General features: G+C 43.6%; 1 protein-coding gene across 2 annotated transcripts in view; it reads left to right on the top strand.

Moving 5' to 3' along the window:
• The first annotated feature begins 649 nt into the window (after nt 1–649).
• LOC111563424 (atrial natriuretic peptide-converting enzyme) overlaps nt 650–17212 on the top strand; it is a 36329-nt gene continuing 19766 nt past the window's right edge. For both annotated transcript variants that reach the window (XM_035944559.2, XM_035944558.2), the window contains exons 1-8: nt 650–791; nt 1604–1748; nt 5488–5781; nt 8320–8431; nt 10060–10164; nt 11141–11415; nt 11507–11620; nt 16293–16400. In XM_035944559.2, the coding sequence (XP_035800452.2) occupies nt 738–791; nt 1604–1748; nt 5488–5781; nt 8320–8431; nt 10060–10164; nt 11141–11415; nt 11507–11620; nt 16293–16400 (1207 nt within the window). In that variant the 5' untranslated portion in view covers nt 650–737. The remainder of the gene's footprint in view (nt 792–1603; nt 1749–5487; nt 5782–8319; nt 8432–10059; nt 10165–11140; nt 11416–11506; nt 11621–16292; nt 16401–17212) is intronic.

Genomic DNA, 17212 nt, shown 5'->3' with positions numbered 1-17212 from the left:
CTGGTTTTTAGACTGGTTTCAGACTGGTTTGAGACTGGGATTGGACTGGTTTGAGACTGGGATCGAACTGGTTTCAGACTGGGATGAGACTGGTTTCAGACTGGTTTTAGACTGGTTTTAGACTGGGATCGGACTGGTTTCAGACTGGGATCAGACTGGTTTTAGACTGGGATCGGACTGGTTTCAGACTGGGATCAGACTGGTTTCAGACTGGGATCAGACTGGTTTCAGACTGGTTTCAGACTGGTTTTAGACTGGGATCAGACTGGTTTGTCATCTTCTGTTGTGGTTAAATAAAGCTTTACTGGTTTAATTGTGGATCCAGTGAGACTCACCTGAGCAGGTAAATCTGTAGAACCAGCAGCTGTGTGTGTTTCTACGTATGTGTGTGTTCCTCTGAGTGTGTGTGTGTTTCTATGTGTGTGTGTTTCCGTGTGTGTTGCTCTCTCTGTGTATGTGTGTGTGTGTGTGTCCCCTTCTATGTGTGTGTTTCTCTCTGTGTGTGTTTCTGTGTGTGTGTGTGTGTGTGTGTGTGTGTGTGTGTGTGTGTGTGTGTGTGTGTGTGTGTGTGTGTGTGTGTGTTAATCCTCTCCGCTGGGTCACGTGCAGCCCCTGAGCTGCTCGGTGAGAGAGAGAGGGAGGGGGCGGAGCCAGCGTCTCGTGCCTGCTCGGTTACCGGAGCGGCTCGCGGGCAGCAGACAGAGAGATGGTCTCGCGCTCGGCGGCAGCAGCAGGTCATGTTGTCCGCGCGGCGGGAGACCTTCCCGCGTGTCACCTTCAGAGGAGCAACGGTGAGTTTAACAACCGCTGTTTACCTGTCTGTCTGTCTGTCTGTCTCTAAACTGTCTGTCTCTAACCTGTCTGTCTCTAACCCGTCTGTCTGTCTGTCACCCGTCTGTCTGTCTGTCTGTCTCTAACCTGTCTGTCTCTAACCCGTCTGTCTGTCTGTCTCTCACCTGTCTGTCTGTCTGTAACCTGTCTGTCTGTCTCTGTCTGTCCGTAACCTGTCTGTCTGTATTTCTGTCTGCCTGCCCGTCTGTCTGTAATCTGTCTGTCTGTCTAACCTGTCTGTCTGTCTGTCTGTAACCTGTCTGTCTGTCTCTGTCTGTCTGTAACCTGTCTATCTGTCTCTCACCCATCTGTCTGTCTGTCTGTCTGTAACCTGTCTGTCTGTGTCTGTCTGTCTGTAACCTGTCTGTCTGTCTGTCTGTCTGTAACCTGTCTTGAACCTATCTGTCTTTAAGCTGTCTGTCTGTCTCTGTCTGTCTGTAACCTGTCTGTCTGTCTCTCACCCATCTGTCTCTCTGTCTGTCTGTAACCTGTCTGTCTGTCTCTGTCTGTCTGTAACCTGTCTGTCTGTCTCTCACCCATCTGTCTGTCTGTCTGTCTGTCTGTCTGTCTGTAACCTGTCTGTCTCCTCATCAGTAGATGTTTCTTTGTGCTGAATGGATCCAACATCTAGATCCTCTGTTCTCTGTTTCTGCTGCTTTTATTTTAATAGACACACTGAACCTGAATCACTGTTGATCAGTGTATTGATCAGTGTATTGATCATATTATTGATCAGTGTATTCATCAGTGTATTGTGTCTCGTCTCCTCCAGACTGCAGGACCTCTAGAAAGGATGGGAGGGGACACCTGTCCTCACAAGTTGGGATCGACCAATCAGCTGCAGCGGCTGCTCCTCTACATCCTGATTCCAACTGTGAGCCTGTTGGGAGTCCTGCTGCTGGGCCTGGGCCTGACCGGTACCACAATATATACACAATATACACACTATATACACAACAACTGGAGTCCTGCTGCTGGGCCTGACTGGCACCAGTACCACAATATATACTATACACTACATACACACATGGACAACATAGTTGGTACTCCTCGGTTAATGAAAGAAAAACCCACAATGGTCACAGAAAGAATTTGAATCTGACAAAAGTAATAATAAATAAAAATTTTATGAAAATTATTCAATGAAAATCAGACATTGCTTTTGAACCTTGGTTCAACAGAATTATTTAAAAAAATAAACTCATGAAACAGGCATGGACAAAAATGATGGTCCCCCTAGAAAAGACTGAAAATAATGTGACCATAGGGACATGTTCAATCAAGGTGTGTCCTCTAATTAGCATCACAGGTGTCTACAAACTTGTAATCAGTCAGTCCCCCCCCCCGCCACCACACACACACACACACACACACACACACACACACACACACACACACACAAAATGAGTGGATACTGACAGCACCACAGTTATCTGTAGTTTACCTTAGTACTCGCTAGTATCTGACACAGTGCAGGACTGCTGTGAAGGTGGAGACATACAGCGGTGGAGTATTTGCAACGATTTAAAAAAGAAAAAAAAAGAAATTTAAAGGAGCGGCGCTGGGATTTTAGCAGTAGCAGGCTGCCACTGCAGAATGAATGTAGAGGAACCCTGTAATGTAGTAACTTATTTATGTGTGTATGCATGTATTTATTGATTTATTTAGTGCTGTTAACATATCAGAGTTCTGAGGGAGTTTTTCTTTATATAGGCAAAGGTCATTTATTGATCACATATAGGCTATTAAATAAATGTTTATTAATAACTAAAAAGCATTTAAAAAACAACTTAGGCATTTATTGAGTCACTAAAATACTGTAGAGTACAGACCACATCAGCATGATTATAAGCATCCTCTGGTAAATTAACAACCAGATACTGATGTCTCTCACCATATGGACTTCAGGAGATGATTAGATGATGATAAACTGTGACCTACTGGTTGGGTTCTCTCTGTTCTCATGTTCCTTCCATGTTGGTCTCCTGATGCTGCCTTACTTCAGCCAGTCCATGAGCAACACAGAACACAGTTTGTCTCGTACCACTGCCAGGGGTTCCAGTCTTCCCAATCACATCTGGACTTTTGCAAACGTTTTTGCTTCTTTAGACGTGGTGGAGTTTCAGGTGTAGACATTTTTAAATGCTTGGGAGCAGCAGTGTCTGTAACCAGGCAACCAGAGACAGAACTATAGGACGGGACACGCAGAGACGTCTGAGTTCTATCTGCTGGACCTGGCATCAGGTCCTCGCTACAAAGGTCCTACGAAGATGAAATTAGCTGCCCTTAATATTTCCTGTGTTTTATTATTCATGATACAGTTTTGATGAATGTGTGACAGACGTGTATGGAACATTTATGAAAATACAAAATTTGCATCCCATATTGATTCAATACGGGACGCAACAATAAATTGTCAAATAAAGGATGATCCCGTATTTTAAGGGACAGGTGGCAACCCTAACTCCGACAGCCATTCCATCTTAAAAGAACTGCATTTCTTTTTTACTGTGGCTTAGTGTTAGCTGCCACATTAGCCTGTGAAAGATACTGTTAGCTGCTACATTACCCTACAAAAGACACTGTTAACTGCTACATTAGCCTGTGAAAGATACCGTTAGTTGCTACATTAGCCTAAACAAGACAAAGTTTGCTACAATGTTAGCCTGAGCAAGAAAATGTTAGCTGCTGCATTAGCCCACAAGAGATATGTTAGCTGCTACTGTAGTCTAAACACAATGACATTAGCAGCTACTGTAGCCTCAACAAGTTACTGTTAGCTGCTACATTAGCCTAAACAAGATAACATTAGCTGCTACATTAACCTAAATGAGATAACATTAGCTGCTACATTAGCCTAAACAAGATAAGATTAGCTGCTACATTAGCCTAAATGAGATAACATTAGCTGCTACATTCACCGAAACAAGACAATATTAACTGCTACATTAGCCTAAACAAGATAAGATTACCCTAAACAAGACAACATTAGCCGCTACATTAGCCTAAACAAGACAATATTAGCTGCTACATTAGCCTAAACAAGATAACATTAGCTGCTACATTCACCTAAACAAGATAAGATTACTCTAAACAAGACAGCATTAGCTGCTACATTAGCCTAAACAAGACAACATTAGCTGCTACATTAGCCTAAACAAGATAAGATTACCCTAAACAAGACAACATTAGCTGCTACATTAGCCTAAACAAGATAACATTAGCTGTTCCATTAGCCTAAACAAGATAACATTAGCTGGTACATTAGCCTAAACAAGATAACATTAGCTGTTCCATTAGCCTAAACAAGATAACATTAGCTGGTACATTAGCCTAAACAAGATAACATTAGCTGCTACATTATCCTAAATAAGATAACAGCTACTACATTATCCTAAATAAGATAACATTAGCTGCTACATTAGCCTAAATAAATATACGTAGCCATATTCTTTGTGAACATGGAGTGTCAGTTCACCAACAGTGATGTGTTGCTTGCTGTTATGCTAAGCTAACACTAGCGGCTCAGATGTGAGGTTTGTCTTTGAGCTTCTTCCTCTTTAGACGGTGGAACGTTTGTGTCCTGATCATCATCAATGTCCCTGAAGTGTCTCTGGTCCTGGATTTAGTGAAGATGGGGGTTATTTGTGGATATTTTGGTTCATGTTCTTGGCTGAACGTTCTGAATGTGGAGGTGCAGCCGGTGACTCACAGGAACACGTTTTCACACTTTCACCTAAAATACGACCGACAGAACCCATGACACATAGGAACTGTAGATGGATCACCATGGTAACCAGATCTGTCAGATGAAGAGGAGGGGAACTCGCTGTTTGTTCAGACGAAGCTTCAGAGGTTTAGAACGGTTCTAAAAGATCAGATCCACGTTCCACAGCCTGATCATCACAAACACTTTCTGTCACTTCAAAATAAAAGCCTCTGGTGGCAGCGTAGCAAACATTTATGTCTCTTCGTTGTTGTTTTGTGTCTCCTTGTTGTTGTTTTGAATCTTTTTTTGTTTAGCATTTTTTTTATGGCTGTATTGCATCTCTTTGTTGTTGTTTTACATCTTGTTGTTGTTGTTTTGTGTCTTTTTGTGTTTGTTTTGTGTCTCCTTGTGGTTGTTCAGAATCTTTTATTGTTTTGCATCTTTTTGTTGTTGTTTCGTGTCTCTTTGTTGTTGTTTTGTGTCTCTTTGTTGTTGTTTTATATCTTTTTGTTGTTATTTTTTATCTTTTTGTTGTTATTTTGTGTGTCTGTTGTTTTTTGCATCTTGTTTTGCATATCTTTGTTGCTGTTTTGTGTCTCTTTGTTGTTGTTTTGCGTCTCTTTGTTGTTTTGTGTCTCTTTGTGGTTCTTTTGTGTCTCTTTGTTATTGTTTTGTATCTTTTTGTTGTTGTATTGTGTTTCTGTTGTTGTTTTGTGTCTCTCTGTTGTTGTTTTGTGTCTCTTTGTGGTTAATTTGTACCTTGTTGTTTTGTGCTTCTTTGTTGTTGTTTTGTGTCTCTTTGTTGTTGTTTTGTGTCTTTTTGTTGTTGTTTTGTGTCTTGTTGTTTTGTGTCTCCTTGTTGTTTTGTTCTTTAAACTCTGATTTTACAGATGTGTATTCAGATTTTTTCCAGCTGCTGTTGTTTCTACCTGTATTTTTCTCTTCAGGTATTTTTGGCCGCAGCCTCTCTGACTCCGCCCCCCTTCCCTCCCCTGAGCCAATTGCCGACAGTGACCGTGGTTACCATGGCAACAGCACAAGCAGCCCCTCCTCCTCCTGGTTTGAGGCTGAAAACGTCACGTTGGTCACGGCGGACCACAGCGAGACCACAGCCAACCCTCTGCTTTCCTCCTCTCAGGCCCCGCCCACTCAGCCCCACACCAAGCCTCCTGATTGGCTGGCGGCCATGACGTCACTGACCACCGCCTGGCCGACTGGCACGACTCCAACACCTGACACAGGTACGCCCTGAAAGACGCAGCATGTTGGGAAATGTAGTCCTAGTTATGCAACACAAAACTACAATCCCCACAGTGTGTGTCCTTCCTGTGTGTTGTTGTGTCCTTCCTGTGTGTTGTTGTTGTTTTTGTTGTGTCCTTCCTGTGTTGTTGTTTTTGTTGTGTCCTTCCTTTTTGTTGTTGTTGTGTCCTTCCTGTGTGTTGTTTTGTTGTTGTGTCCTTCCTGTGTTGTTGTTGTTTTTGTGTCCTTCCTGTATGTTGTTGTTGTTTTTGTTGTTGTTGTGTCCTTCCTGTGTGTTGTTGTTGTTGTTGTGTTGTTGCTGTGTCCTTCCTGTGTGTTGTTGTTGTTGTTTTTGTGTCCTTCCTGTGTGTTGTTGTTGTTGTGTGCTTTCTGTTTGTTGTTGTTGTTTCCTTCCTGTGTGTTGTTGCTGTTGTGTCCTTCCTGTGTGTTGTTGTTGTGTCCTTCCTGTGTTGTTGGTTTTGTGTCCTTCCTGTGTGTTGTTGTTGTTGTTTTTGTTGTTGTGTCCTTCCTGTATGTTGTTGTTTTTGTTGTTGTGTCCTTCCTGTGTGTTGTTGTTGCTGTTGTGTCCTTCCTGTGTGTTGTTGTTGTGTCCGTCCTGTGTTGTTGTAATTATGTCCTTCCTGTGTGTTGTTGTGTCCTTCCTGTGTTGTTGTAATTATGTCCTTCCTGTGTGTTGTTGTGTCCTTCCTGTGTTGTTGTAATTATGTCCTTCCTGTGTGTTGTTGTGTCCTTCCTGTTTTGTTGTTGTTGTTGTGTCCTTCCTGTCTGTTGTTGTTGTTGTGTCCTTCCTGTTTTGTTGTTGTTGTTGTGTCCTTCCTGTGTGTTTTTGTTGTTGTTGTTGTGTACTTCTTGTGTTGTTGTTGTTGTGTCCTTCCTGTGTGTTGTTGTGTCCTTCCTGTGTGTTTTTGTTGTTGTTGTCGTGTCCTTCCTGTGTTGTTGTTGTTGTTGTGTACTTCCTATGTTGTTGTTGTCATGTCCTTCCTGTGTTGTTGTTGTTGTGACCTTCCTGTTGTCAACACTGTAATCTGATTGTCGTCACTGAGGACCGTCACTCTGAGCTGCATCCAGATCTACTGTCCTCTGATGACCTGATGGACAGAATGTGTGTGTGTATTCCTGTGTGTGTATAGTGTCTATGTGTTTCTATATACTATGTGTGTATATTGTCTGTGTGTGTCTATATGTGTGTGTGTATTACTGTGTGTGTATATTGTCTCTGTGTGTGTGTGTGTGTGATGATGAATGGTGTGTTTCTATTTTAGATTCTCCTCGTCTCTCCTCTCTGTAGTCGAGGTGAATGTTAATTAGCTCCGGTCCATCCTGCACTCTGATTGGACGGAGGGTGGTCACCTGAGCAACTGTAACCTCCACAGAACGTTTACGGTTCTTTAACAGTGTTCTAAGACCAAGCTGGAGACAATTCACCTTCTGGTGGAATCACATTGAATCAATGATCGTCTTCTATCCAATCAGAGCAACTTTAACTGATGAATCTTTTGTTGTTTTACTGTTATTTAAAGGGTTTTTAAACGTTATCTACATGATATTTAGCTTTTCTAGCCCAGTTAATGTTACACCTAAACATTAAAAACTGCTGCTACTGTTAGCATAAAGAAGATAACATTAGCTGCTACTATTAGCCTAAAGAAGATAACATTAGCTGCTACTGTTAGCCTAAAGAAGATAACATTGGCTGCTACTGTTAGCCTAAAGAAGATAACATTAGCTGCTACTATTAGCCTAAAGAAGATAACATTAGCTGCTACTGTTAGCCTAAAGAAGATAACATTGGCTGCTACTGTTAGCCTAAAGAAGATAACATTAGCTGCCACTGTTAGCCTAAGCAAGATAACATTAGCTGCTACTGTTAGCCTAAAGAAGATAGAATTAGCTGCTACTGTTAGCCTAAAGAAGATAACATTAGCTGCTACTGTTAGGTCTAAAGAAGATAAAATTAGTTGCTACTGTTAGCCTAAAGAAGATAACATTAGCTGCTACTGTTAGCCTAAAGAAGATAACAGTAGCTGCTACTGTTAGGTCTAAAGAAGATAAAATTAACTGCTACTGTTAGCCTAAAGAAGATAACATTAGCTGCTACTGTTAGCCTCAATAAGACAACATTAGCTGCTACATTAGCAACTATGTGTGTTTATTTTGATCATTTTTACTTTTATACTTGTGTTTTTACTGTATTTATGTCATTTAATTTTTGCCGATATATGAAAGAAAAATCTTTATTTAATAAATGACAAAAAAATCCCAGAGATCAGATATTTATTTATTATTAGCGTTAACACGGAAGACCAACAGCCTCTCATCACAGCATCCTTTATTTTACTGTAGAATGGTCTCATTTAGCTCCGCCCAGCAAGACTGTGATTGGCTGAACTAAACTCTCCTTCTAAAGGCTCTGTGTTTGACGTTCTCAGGCAGAGCGTTCTGCACAGCGCCGTGTAGAACGGTCTGACTGCACCAATCAGAGCCATGGTGGGCGGAGCTAAGCTAGTGTCTGTCAGCAGGTCGCTGTCAGCTGATCGTGGAGCCTCAGTGTCACATGCTGCCCTACAACCAGACGTGGCTGTCGTCCTCCGTCGCCGTGGTGAAGAGCTCCGAGGTCGACATGTTGCTAAGGTAACCAAACACACAGGAGGCCGTCATCGCTAACACGTTAGCTTCATAAAGTTACCAACATGAGCAGACACCACCACAAAGAGACAGAAAATGACTTCAATTAAACTCAAAACGACTAGAAAAAGACACAAAATGACAAAAGCGAGACAAAAAGCATAAAAAAATGAGAGAAAAAGCATAAAAAACAAGACACAACACGACAAAAATGAGACACAAAACGACAAAAATGAGACACAAACCGGCCAAAATGAGACACAAAACGACAAAATGAAACACAAAACGACAAAAACGAGACACAAAACAACCAAAATGAGACACAAAACAACAAAAAACGACACAAAACAACCAAAATGAGACACAAAACAAAAACAAGACACAAAATGACCAAAACAAGACACAAAACAAGACACAGAACGACCAAAATGAGATACAAAACGACAAAAAAGAGACAAATGAAAAAAATCACACAAAAAAACACAAAATGAGACAAAAAGCATAAAAAAACGAGACAAAAAGCATTAAAAACGAGACAGAAAACAAAAACGAGAAACAAAACTGAGACACAAAACGACAAAAACAAGACAAAATGAAAAAAATTAGACAAAAAACAACAAAAACGAGACAAAAAGCATAAAAACCTAAACAAAACGACAAAAAACGAGACACAAAACAACAAAAACGAGAAACAAAATGAAGACACAAAATGAAAAAAATTAGACAAAAAGCATAAAAACCTAAACGAGACATAAAACAACAAAAATGAGACACAAAATGACCAAAACAATACACAAAATGACAAAAATGAGACAGATGAAAAAATGACAAAATGAGACAAATGGAAAAAAATGACACAAGAAACGACAAAAACGAGACAAAAAGTATAAAAAAACGAGACACAAAACAACAAAAACGAGACACAAAACTGAGACACAAAATGACAAAATGAGACAAAACGACAAAAACAGGACCAAATAGAACACAGATCAAGACTATTGAGACACAAGAGGACATTTAGTGGACTGAACCAGGAGAACCTGGTTCAGTCCAGAGTTCAGAGCAGTCAAACACTTCAGCTGCTTCAGACCTGGAAACTCCGTCAGCTGAAACTGAAGCCGCTGAAATGCGACGCTGCAGCTGATGGCCTGTTTACTCTGCCGCATGTTTCTGCCGCAGACGTTACCTAGCAACAGATTCACACTTTACTGCCCCCAAGGCTTCACGCCTCCCACAGAAGACGTTCTCAAACCATCACATGTCCACGTTGACACCGAGATATCCATCAGTCAGAAACCTGCAGCCCCATGGAGGATCATTCCACAGGAATCCAAGCAATCTGGACCAAGTTCCTCCTCAGAACCTCCTCAGAACCTTCTGGTTCTTCATCTCCAGCAACTTTATTATTGACCAGAGTTCTACCTTGAGGAGACTCTCCTGAACCCTGGTGTTTGTCTTGCAGGTTCTTCAGTAGATTCTCCTGAACCCTGGTGTTTGTCTTGCAGGTTCTTGTGCAGATTCTCCTGAACCCTGGTGTTTGTCTTACAGGTTCTTCAGTGGATTCTCCTGAACCCTGGTGTTTGTCTTACAGGTTCTTCAGCGGATTCTCCTGAACCCTGGTGTTTGTCTTGCAGGTTCTTCAGCTACCTCAGCAGACTCTCCTGCTACAGACACATCATGCTGTTCGGCTGTTCGCTGGCGCTGCCCGAGTGTATCGCTGCTGACGACACACACCTCAGGTACAGAAAACACTCCTCAGGTTCAGACAACAAAAACACACTTTAGATACAGAAAACACACCTCAGGTACAGAAAACACTCCTCAGAGTGTTCACACCTGCACTGAACACAGAGCTCAACCACTGCTCCGTCAAACCAGTATAAGACCAGTAAAAAACAGTATATAACCAGTATATGAACATCAACAACAAAACAACAACACAGTAGCAACACAACAACAACAACAAACAGCACCACAACAACAACAAACAGCACTGTAACAACAACATAACAAAACAACACAACAACAAACAGCACTATAACAACAACATCAACAGCAAAACAACATCACAGTAGCAACACAACAACAAACAGCACTACAACAACACAAGAACAGCAACAGCACAGGAACATCAACAACAAAACAACAACACAGTAACAACACAACAAACAGCACTATAACAACAACAACACAAGAACCACAACACAATAACAACAACAAAACAACACAAGAACAACAACACAATCAACACAACAATAACACAGTAACAACAACACAACAACAGCACAATAACAGCAACAAACAACAACACAATAACAGCAACAAAAAACAACACAACAACAACAAACAGCACTATAACAACACAAGAACAACATCAACAACAAAACAACAACACAGTAGCAACACAACAACAAGAACTACAATGCAACAATAAGAACACAACAACAACAATACAGCACAACAATAACAACAACAGGTCTGCTGCTGCACATGAACCTCAGCTGTTCACTCAGTGAGTGGGGCAGCAGTGTGTGTGTGTGTGTGTGTCTAATAATAACTTTGTGTAATCAGACCTTACTCACGTCTTCAGCTCTGTGGCGTCTGACCTCTGCAGGGGATTATGGGAACCTGAGTTTTATTAGCGTATGTGTGTGTGTGTGTGTGTGTGTGTGTGTGTGTGTGTGTGTGTGTGTGTGTGTGTGTGCGGGTGTGTAGGAGGGTTGTGTTACCTTGTGCATCGTTCTGTGAGGCGGCGAGGGAAGGTTGTGAGCCCGTCCTCCAGATGTTCAACGCCTCCTGGCCGGACTTCCTGCGCTGCTCCCAGTTCAGCAACGCCACTGCCGGCCTGCCGCCATCTGTACCTTCATCACCACCTTCATCACCATCGTCGCCATCATCATCATCTTCATCATCATCATCTTCATCGTCATCATTATCCTCTACGTCACTTCCTGTCTGCTACACACCACGGCAGATCAAAGGGAAACCCTGTGAGATCAAACACACACACACAATGTCTTTTAAACTGGTCACATGTCACGATGACTTCAAAGCCCTCTCCTCTCTCCCATTGGACGGCAGCCATGTGTGGCGGGAAAGACCACTTCCTGTGTGCGACGGGGATCTGTGTCCCTCAGAAACTGGTGTGTAACGGATACAACGACTGTGACGATTGGAGCGACGAAACACATTGTGGTGAGTACAGACACACACACACACAACAACACAGTAACACAGTAACACACACACACAGACACACACTGTAACACACAATAACACAATAACAGTAACACACACAGACACACAATAACACACAGACACACACACAGACACACAACAACACAATAACACACTCAGACACACACAATAACACACACAGTAACACAATAACACACACAGACACACACTGGGCCCCCTGGGAAAGTAACATGGGGTCGCCATCCGGTGGACCCACCACTCACCAGGCAGGAAATCAGGGTCAGGTGCTATGCCAACCAGGCAGTAGGCAGGAGTGGGCGTCTAGGCGCACCGCCCCCTGGGGGTGTAGACTAGCTCTGGGGACTTGGAACGTCACCTCACTGGTGGGGAAGGAACCTGAGCTGGTGTGGGAGGAGTTCGGGTAGCGAGTAGGCTATGGAGAAGGACTTTCGCTTGGCCTCGAGAAAGTTCTGGCAAACCATCCAATGCCTCAGGAAGGGGAGGCAGGGCTTTGCTCAGGCTGTGTACAGTCGGGGTGGAGAAATGTTGACCCATACTGGGGACATTATTGGGCGGTGGAAATAGCACTTTGAGTAACTCCTGAAGCCGGTAAGCACATCCTCTGTGGGGGAGGCGGAGCCTAAAGACTTGGGGGAATCTTCATCCATATCCGTAGCAGAGGTCGCCGAGGTAGTTAAGAAGCTCTTCAGTGGCACCGGGTGTGGGCGAGATCCACAGCTCCACCCTGAGATGCTGAAGGCTCTGGACATTGTTGGACTGTCTTGGCTGACATGTCTCTACAATGTGGTGTGGGGATCAGGTACGGTACCTGTGGAGTGGCAGGCTGGGGTGGTGGTTCCCATTTTTAAAAAGGGGGAGCGGAGAGTGTGTTCCAACTACTGGGGTATCACACTTCTCAGCCTCCCCGGGAAAGTTTTCTGTAGGGTGCTGGGGGAGAGAGGCTCTGACCGATTGTCGAACTTCATATTCAGGTGAAGCAATGTGGGTTCCATCCTGGTCGTGGAGCAGTAGATCAGCTCTTTGCCCTTATGGAGCTGCTGAGGGGGTCATGGGAGTTCATCCTGCCAGTCTACATGTGTTTTGTGGATCTGGAGAAGGCCTACGACCGTGTCCCCTGAGGGGCTCTTTGGGGGGTACTGAGGAAGTATGGGGTACTGAGGGAGTATGGGGTACTGAGGGAGTATGGGGTACCAGGTTCTCTGATATGAGCCATTCGGTCCCTGTACAACCACAGTGAGAGCTGTGTCCACATACTCAGCAAAAAATCAGACTCGTTTCCAGTGGGTGTTGGACTCCTCCAGGGCTGTCCCTTGTCTCTGATCCTGCTTGTGGTCTTCATGGATCTCAGGGATCAGCTGGGGTGAGGAGGGTGTCTGGTTTGGGGACCTCAGGATCTCATCTCTGCTTTTTGCAGATGATGTGGTTCTGTTGGTTCTTCAATCCTTCAGCAGCATTGGAGCGGTTTGCAGCCGAGTGTGAAGTGGTGGGGATGTGGATCAGAACCTCCAAGTCTGAGGCCATGGTTCTCTGATGGAAACCAGTGGATTGCTCCCTCTGGGTTGGGGGGGAGTTGCTTCCCCAAGAGAAGGAGTTCAAGTATCTCAGGATCTTGTTCATGCATGATGGGAAAATGGAGCTATAGATGGATAGGAGGACTGGATGGATACAAGCGTCTGAAAAGAGCTTCCTCTGTAGGGTGGCTGGGTTCAGCCTTAGAGATGGGGGGAGAAGCTCAGACATCCAGAGGGAGCTCAGAGTAGAGCTGCTGATCCTTCACCTCTAAAGGAACCAGTTGAGGTGGTTTGGACATCTGATTCAGATCCTCCAGGGAGACTTCCTTTGGAGGTTTTCTGAACATGTCCACCTGGGAGGAGACCCCAGGGCAGACCCAGAACCCTCTGGAGGGATTATATATCTCATCTGGCCTGGGAACGCCTTGGGATCCCCCAGGAAGAGCTGGAAAGTGTTGCTGGGAGAAGGAACATTTGGAATTACCTGCTTCATCTGCTGCCTCCATGACCCCAGATAAGAAGAAGAGGATGGATGGATGGATGGATGGATGGATGGGGATGGGGATGGGGATGGATGGATGGAACACACCACAACACACAATAACACACAACACAATAATACATAAAAACACACACTGTAACACAATAAAAATTACACACACAGACACACACTGTAACACAAGAACACACAATAGTACATAGTAACACACAACACACCCTGTAACACAATAGCACACACTGCAACACACAATAGACATCTCCATCAGTCAATTTGGACCATTTTTGCATTATCTCAGACAGCTTTTGAATATTGTAGACATATTTCCAGCTACCTTGGACTGTTTTTGAGGTAATTTGGGCAATTTTAGCGTCAATCTGGGTCGGTTTTTAATAATGTTAAATATGTTTTTAGTCACTTTGGACAGTTGTGGGGTGAATTTATGTCCATGTAGACATCTCTTTAGTCAGTTAAGGACATTTTTGAGTCAATTTTGGGCAATTTTTGCATCAACGTAGGCAACTTTAGTGTTCAAGTCACTGATTTTCTTCTTCAGATGTTTGCTGAGCTCCTCAGACTTTCCCCCTGTAGTGTTTGAGTCTAACGAGTGGATCTAATGGTTCTGTTTAAACTGGATCAGAGTCAGCAGCTGTAGTCGACTGGAATCACTCAGGAGGAGTTAAGAGGTCATGAAACTACGAAAATCTGATGAAAACAACTTTCTACATCACCATCTCCAGACTGCTGGGATGAACGTGGTCTGTACAGGTGGACATAAACTTTGTTCAAACACATGCCTCGTGTTGCCATGGCGACGGCCACACATGCTGTATTGTCGTTTGTACAAAGAGCAGGATGCATTTTCATCTCGTCATGGTCATTGGTTTTTAGGTGACACACTGGTTGACGACGGTGTGAAAGTTCACTGACCTATTCATGTGTGTGTGTGTGTGTGTGTGTGTGTGTGTGTGTGTGTGTGTGTGTGTGTGTGTGTGTGTGTGTGTGTGTGTGGTGGTCGTCATGGCGACAGGAGGCCTCTATAGGCTGAGCCCAGTGGAATGCGGCGAGCTTCTTCTCTTTTTGACCTCCTCTGTAGCTTTATGACGCCGTAAACAGGAGGAACCGGTGGAGAGATGGAACACAAGGCGAGAACCGAGAGAACAAATAGGACAGACAGGAGAACCGAGGAGATCACTGGAGAGGAACGTGTTAGAAGAGAAGAGAAGATAGAATGAGCATGTTTTAGAAGTCCCATCAGGAGACGTGGATGGAAACTCTGGTTTAAAACTTCATGTAGATGGATGTTCTGACAGCAGCCGACCAGCAGAAAACTGTCCTTCTGTTCTAAAACCAAATCTAAAAGTTCAGTCATCGGGTTCAGGAAGTGGAACAGATCAGATGAAACCATTCAACCAGATTTTATCCATGTGAACACCACAGACCAACAGCGTGGAGGAGAGACCAGAGCTTCACCAAAACCAGCTTTAAGTTCATCAGTGATAGACTGCTGGTTTACTCTGACTGATCAGTTCAGTTCAAGACGTCTAGAGACTGAACGGAACAAACCATCTTTAGTAGAACCCCTTCTTCTTGTTGCCTAGGCAACACTGACAGACCTTAAAGAATGCTTATAGTCAGGATCTGCTGTAAAACTACCTGTAGACCAACAAGTCTGAGTCCAGAAGGAACTGATGCTGGAGGATGGAGAGGTTCTGTTCATGGTTCCTGAAACGTCCAACAGAACTCCTGCAGAACATCCCCTTACCATGATACTACCACCTCCATGCTTTACTGTGGCTGTTACACACCATGATGCTACCACCTCCATGCTTTACTGTGGATGTTACACACCATGATACTACCACCTCCATGCTTTATGGTGCTTTAAGACGTTCACCAGTTTGTCTTTGTTGCCTTCGTTGGTCCAGAGAACTTGTTTCCAGTCTTCACAGGTCCAGTTTTTGTGCTTTCAGCCACTCAGATCTCGGTTTCTTGTTCTTTGGACAATGTACTGTTTTTTTTTTTTTTTGCAGATCCTCAACCCTTCAGACCAACCTTTCTCAAACGTCTCTTCACTGGGTTGGACCTCGTCATGTTGATGTCCTCCCTTATTTATGGTGCTGTTATCTCCTCCTGGTGACAACATCTGTTTATCCTCTTTCTTCCAGACCTTCTTCTATCACCAGAACTTCCAGTTTCTTCTCGTCTCTCCAGGGTCCAGTGAACTCCTTAGCTGGACGCCTTCAGTTCCTCTTTCAGTGGATCCTTCTTCCCTCATCGTACCTATCTCACTCTGGTTTCTGTGGTACTTCTAGAGATAAGGACACAGCTGAGATTCACTGGGACTTTTGGATGCAAACTCTCAAAAACCAAAGAGCTACAGTGAATAATGCAAACCAGCAGAACCAGTAGAACCCTCAGTCAGATATGAAGGGAACCTAAGATATGTTGAAGGACCGTGGGAGAGTTGAAACCCTTCAGGTGGTGGTTGTTGGAGATGGTTTTTGGTTCCTGTTGAATTTTGACGCCACTAACGGTCTAGGAACCCGTGATAGTAGCGTGTTCATCACAGGATCCTGGATGTGTGTGGGACAGGAAGTGATGTCGCTGTGATCATGTGACCTCTGTGTGTCTCCAGTGTGCTCAGATGGAGAGTTTCGCTGCAACACTGGACGATGTTTGTCTCCCAGTCTGGTCTGTGACGGATACGACGACTGTGGAGACCTGAGTGACGAGCACACCTGTGGTGAGACGCAAGCACACACACTAACACACACTAACACAAAGACACATACACACTAACACAAACACACACACACACTAACACAAACACACACACACTAACACAAAGACACACTAACACAAACACACACACTAACACACACACACTAACACACACTAACACAAAGACACACACACACTAACACAAAGACACACACACACACACACTAACACACGCTAACACAAAGACACACACACACTAACACAAACACACACACACACACTATCACAAACACACACACACACTAACACAAAGACACACACACACTAACACAAACACACACACACTAACACAAAGACACACACACACTAACACAAACACACACACTAACACACAGTGACCCAGTTGAGGAATCCAGCAGCTGTCATCCAGCCCATGTTTAGACTTGTGTGTCTGAACACACTCTCAGCAACACACTGACACGCTAAGACACGCTGACACACTGATACACACTGATACACACCAATACACAGCAACACTCAGTAATGCACAGTACCATACTAACACACACACTAAGAGTGCAGTGGTTTTGCATGTTTTTGTGGTACTTTTTTGCCGACTTTGTGTTTTTGTGTCTCTTTGTGGTATTTTGGTGTCTGTCAGGTTATGTTCATTTCATGGTGGCTTTGAATGTTTTTGTGTTGTCTTTGTGTCTTTGAGATGATTTTCATATTGTTTTATGGTGTTTTTGTGTCTCTTTGTGGTGTTTTGTATCGTTTTGTGATACTTTCGTGTCTTCAAGATGGTTTTCATATTGTTTTGTTGTGTTTTTGTTT

The sequence above is a fragment of the Amphiprion ocellaris genome, chromosome 23 (assembly GCF_022539595.1).
Source record: "Amphiprion ocellaris isolate individual 3 ecotype Okinawa chromosome 23, ASM2253959v1, whole genome shotgun sequence".
NCBI lineage: Eukaryota > Metazoa > Chordata > Actinopteri > Pomacentridae > Amphiprion > Amphiprion ocellaris.
Note: the sequence above shows the minus strand (reverse complement) of the source record. Positions and strands in the feature narration are given on the sequence as shown.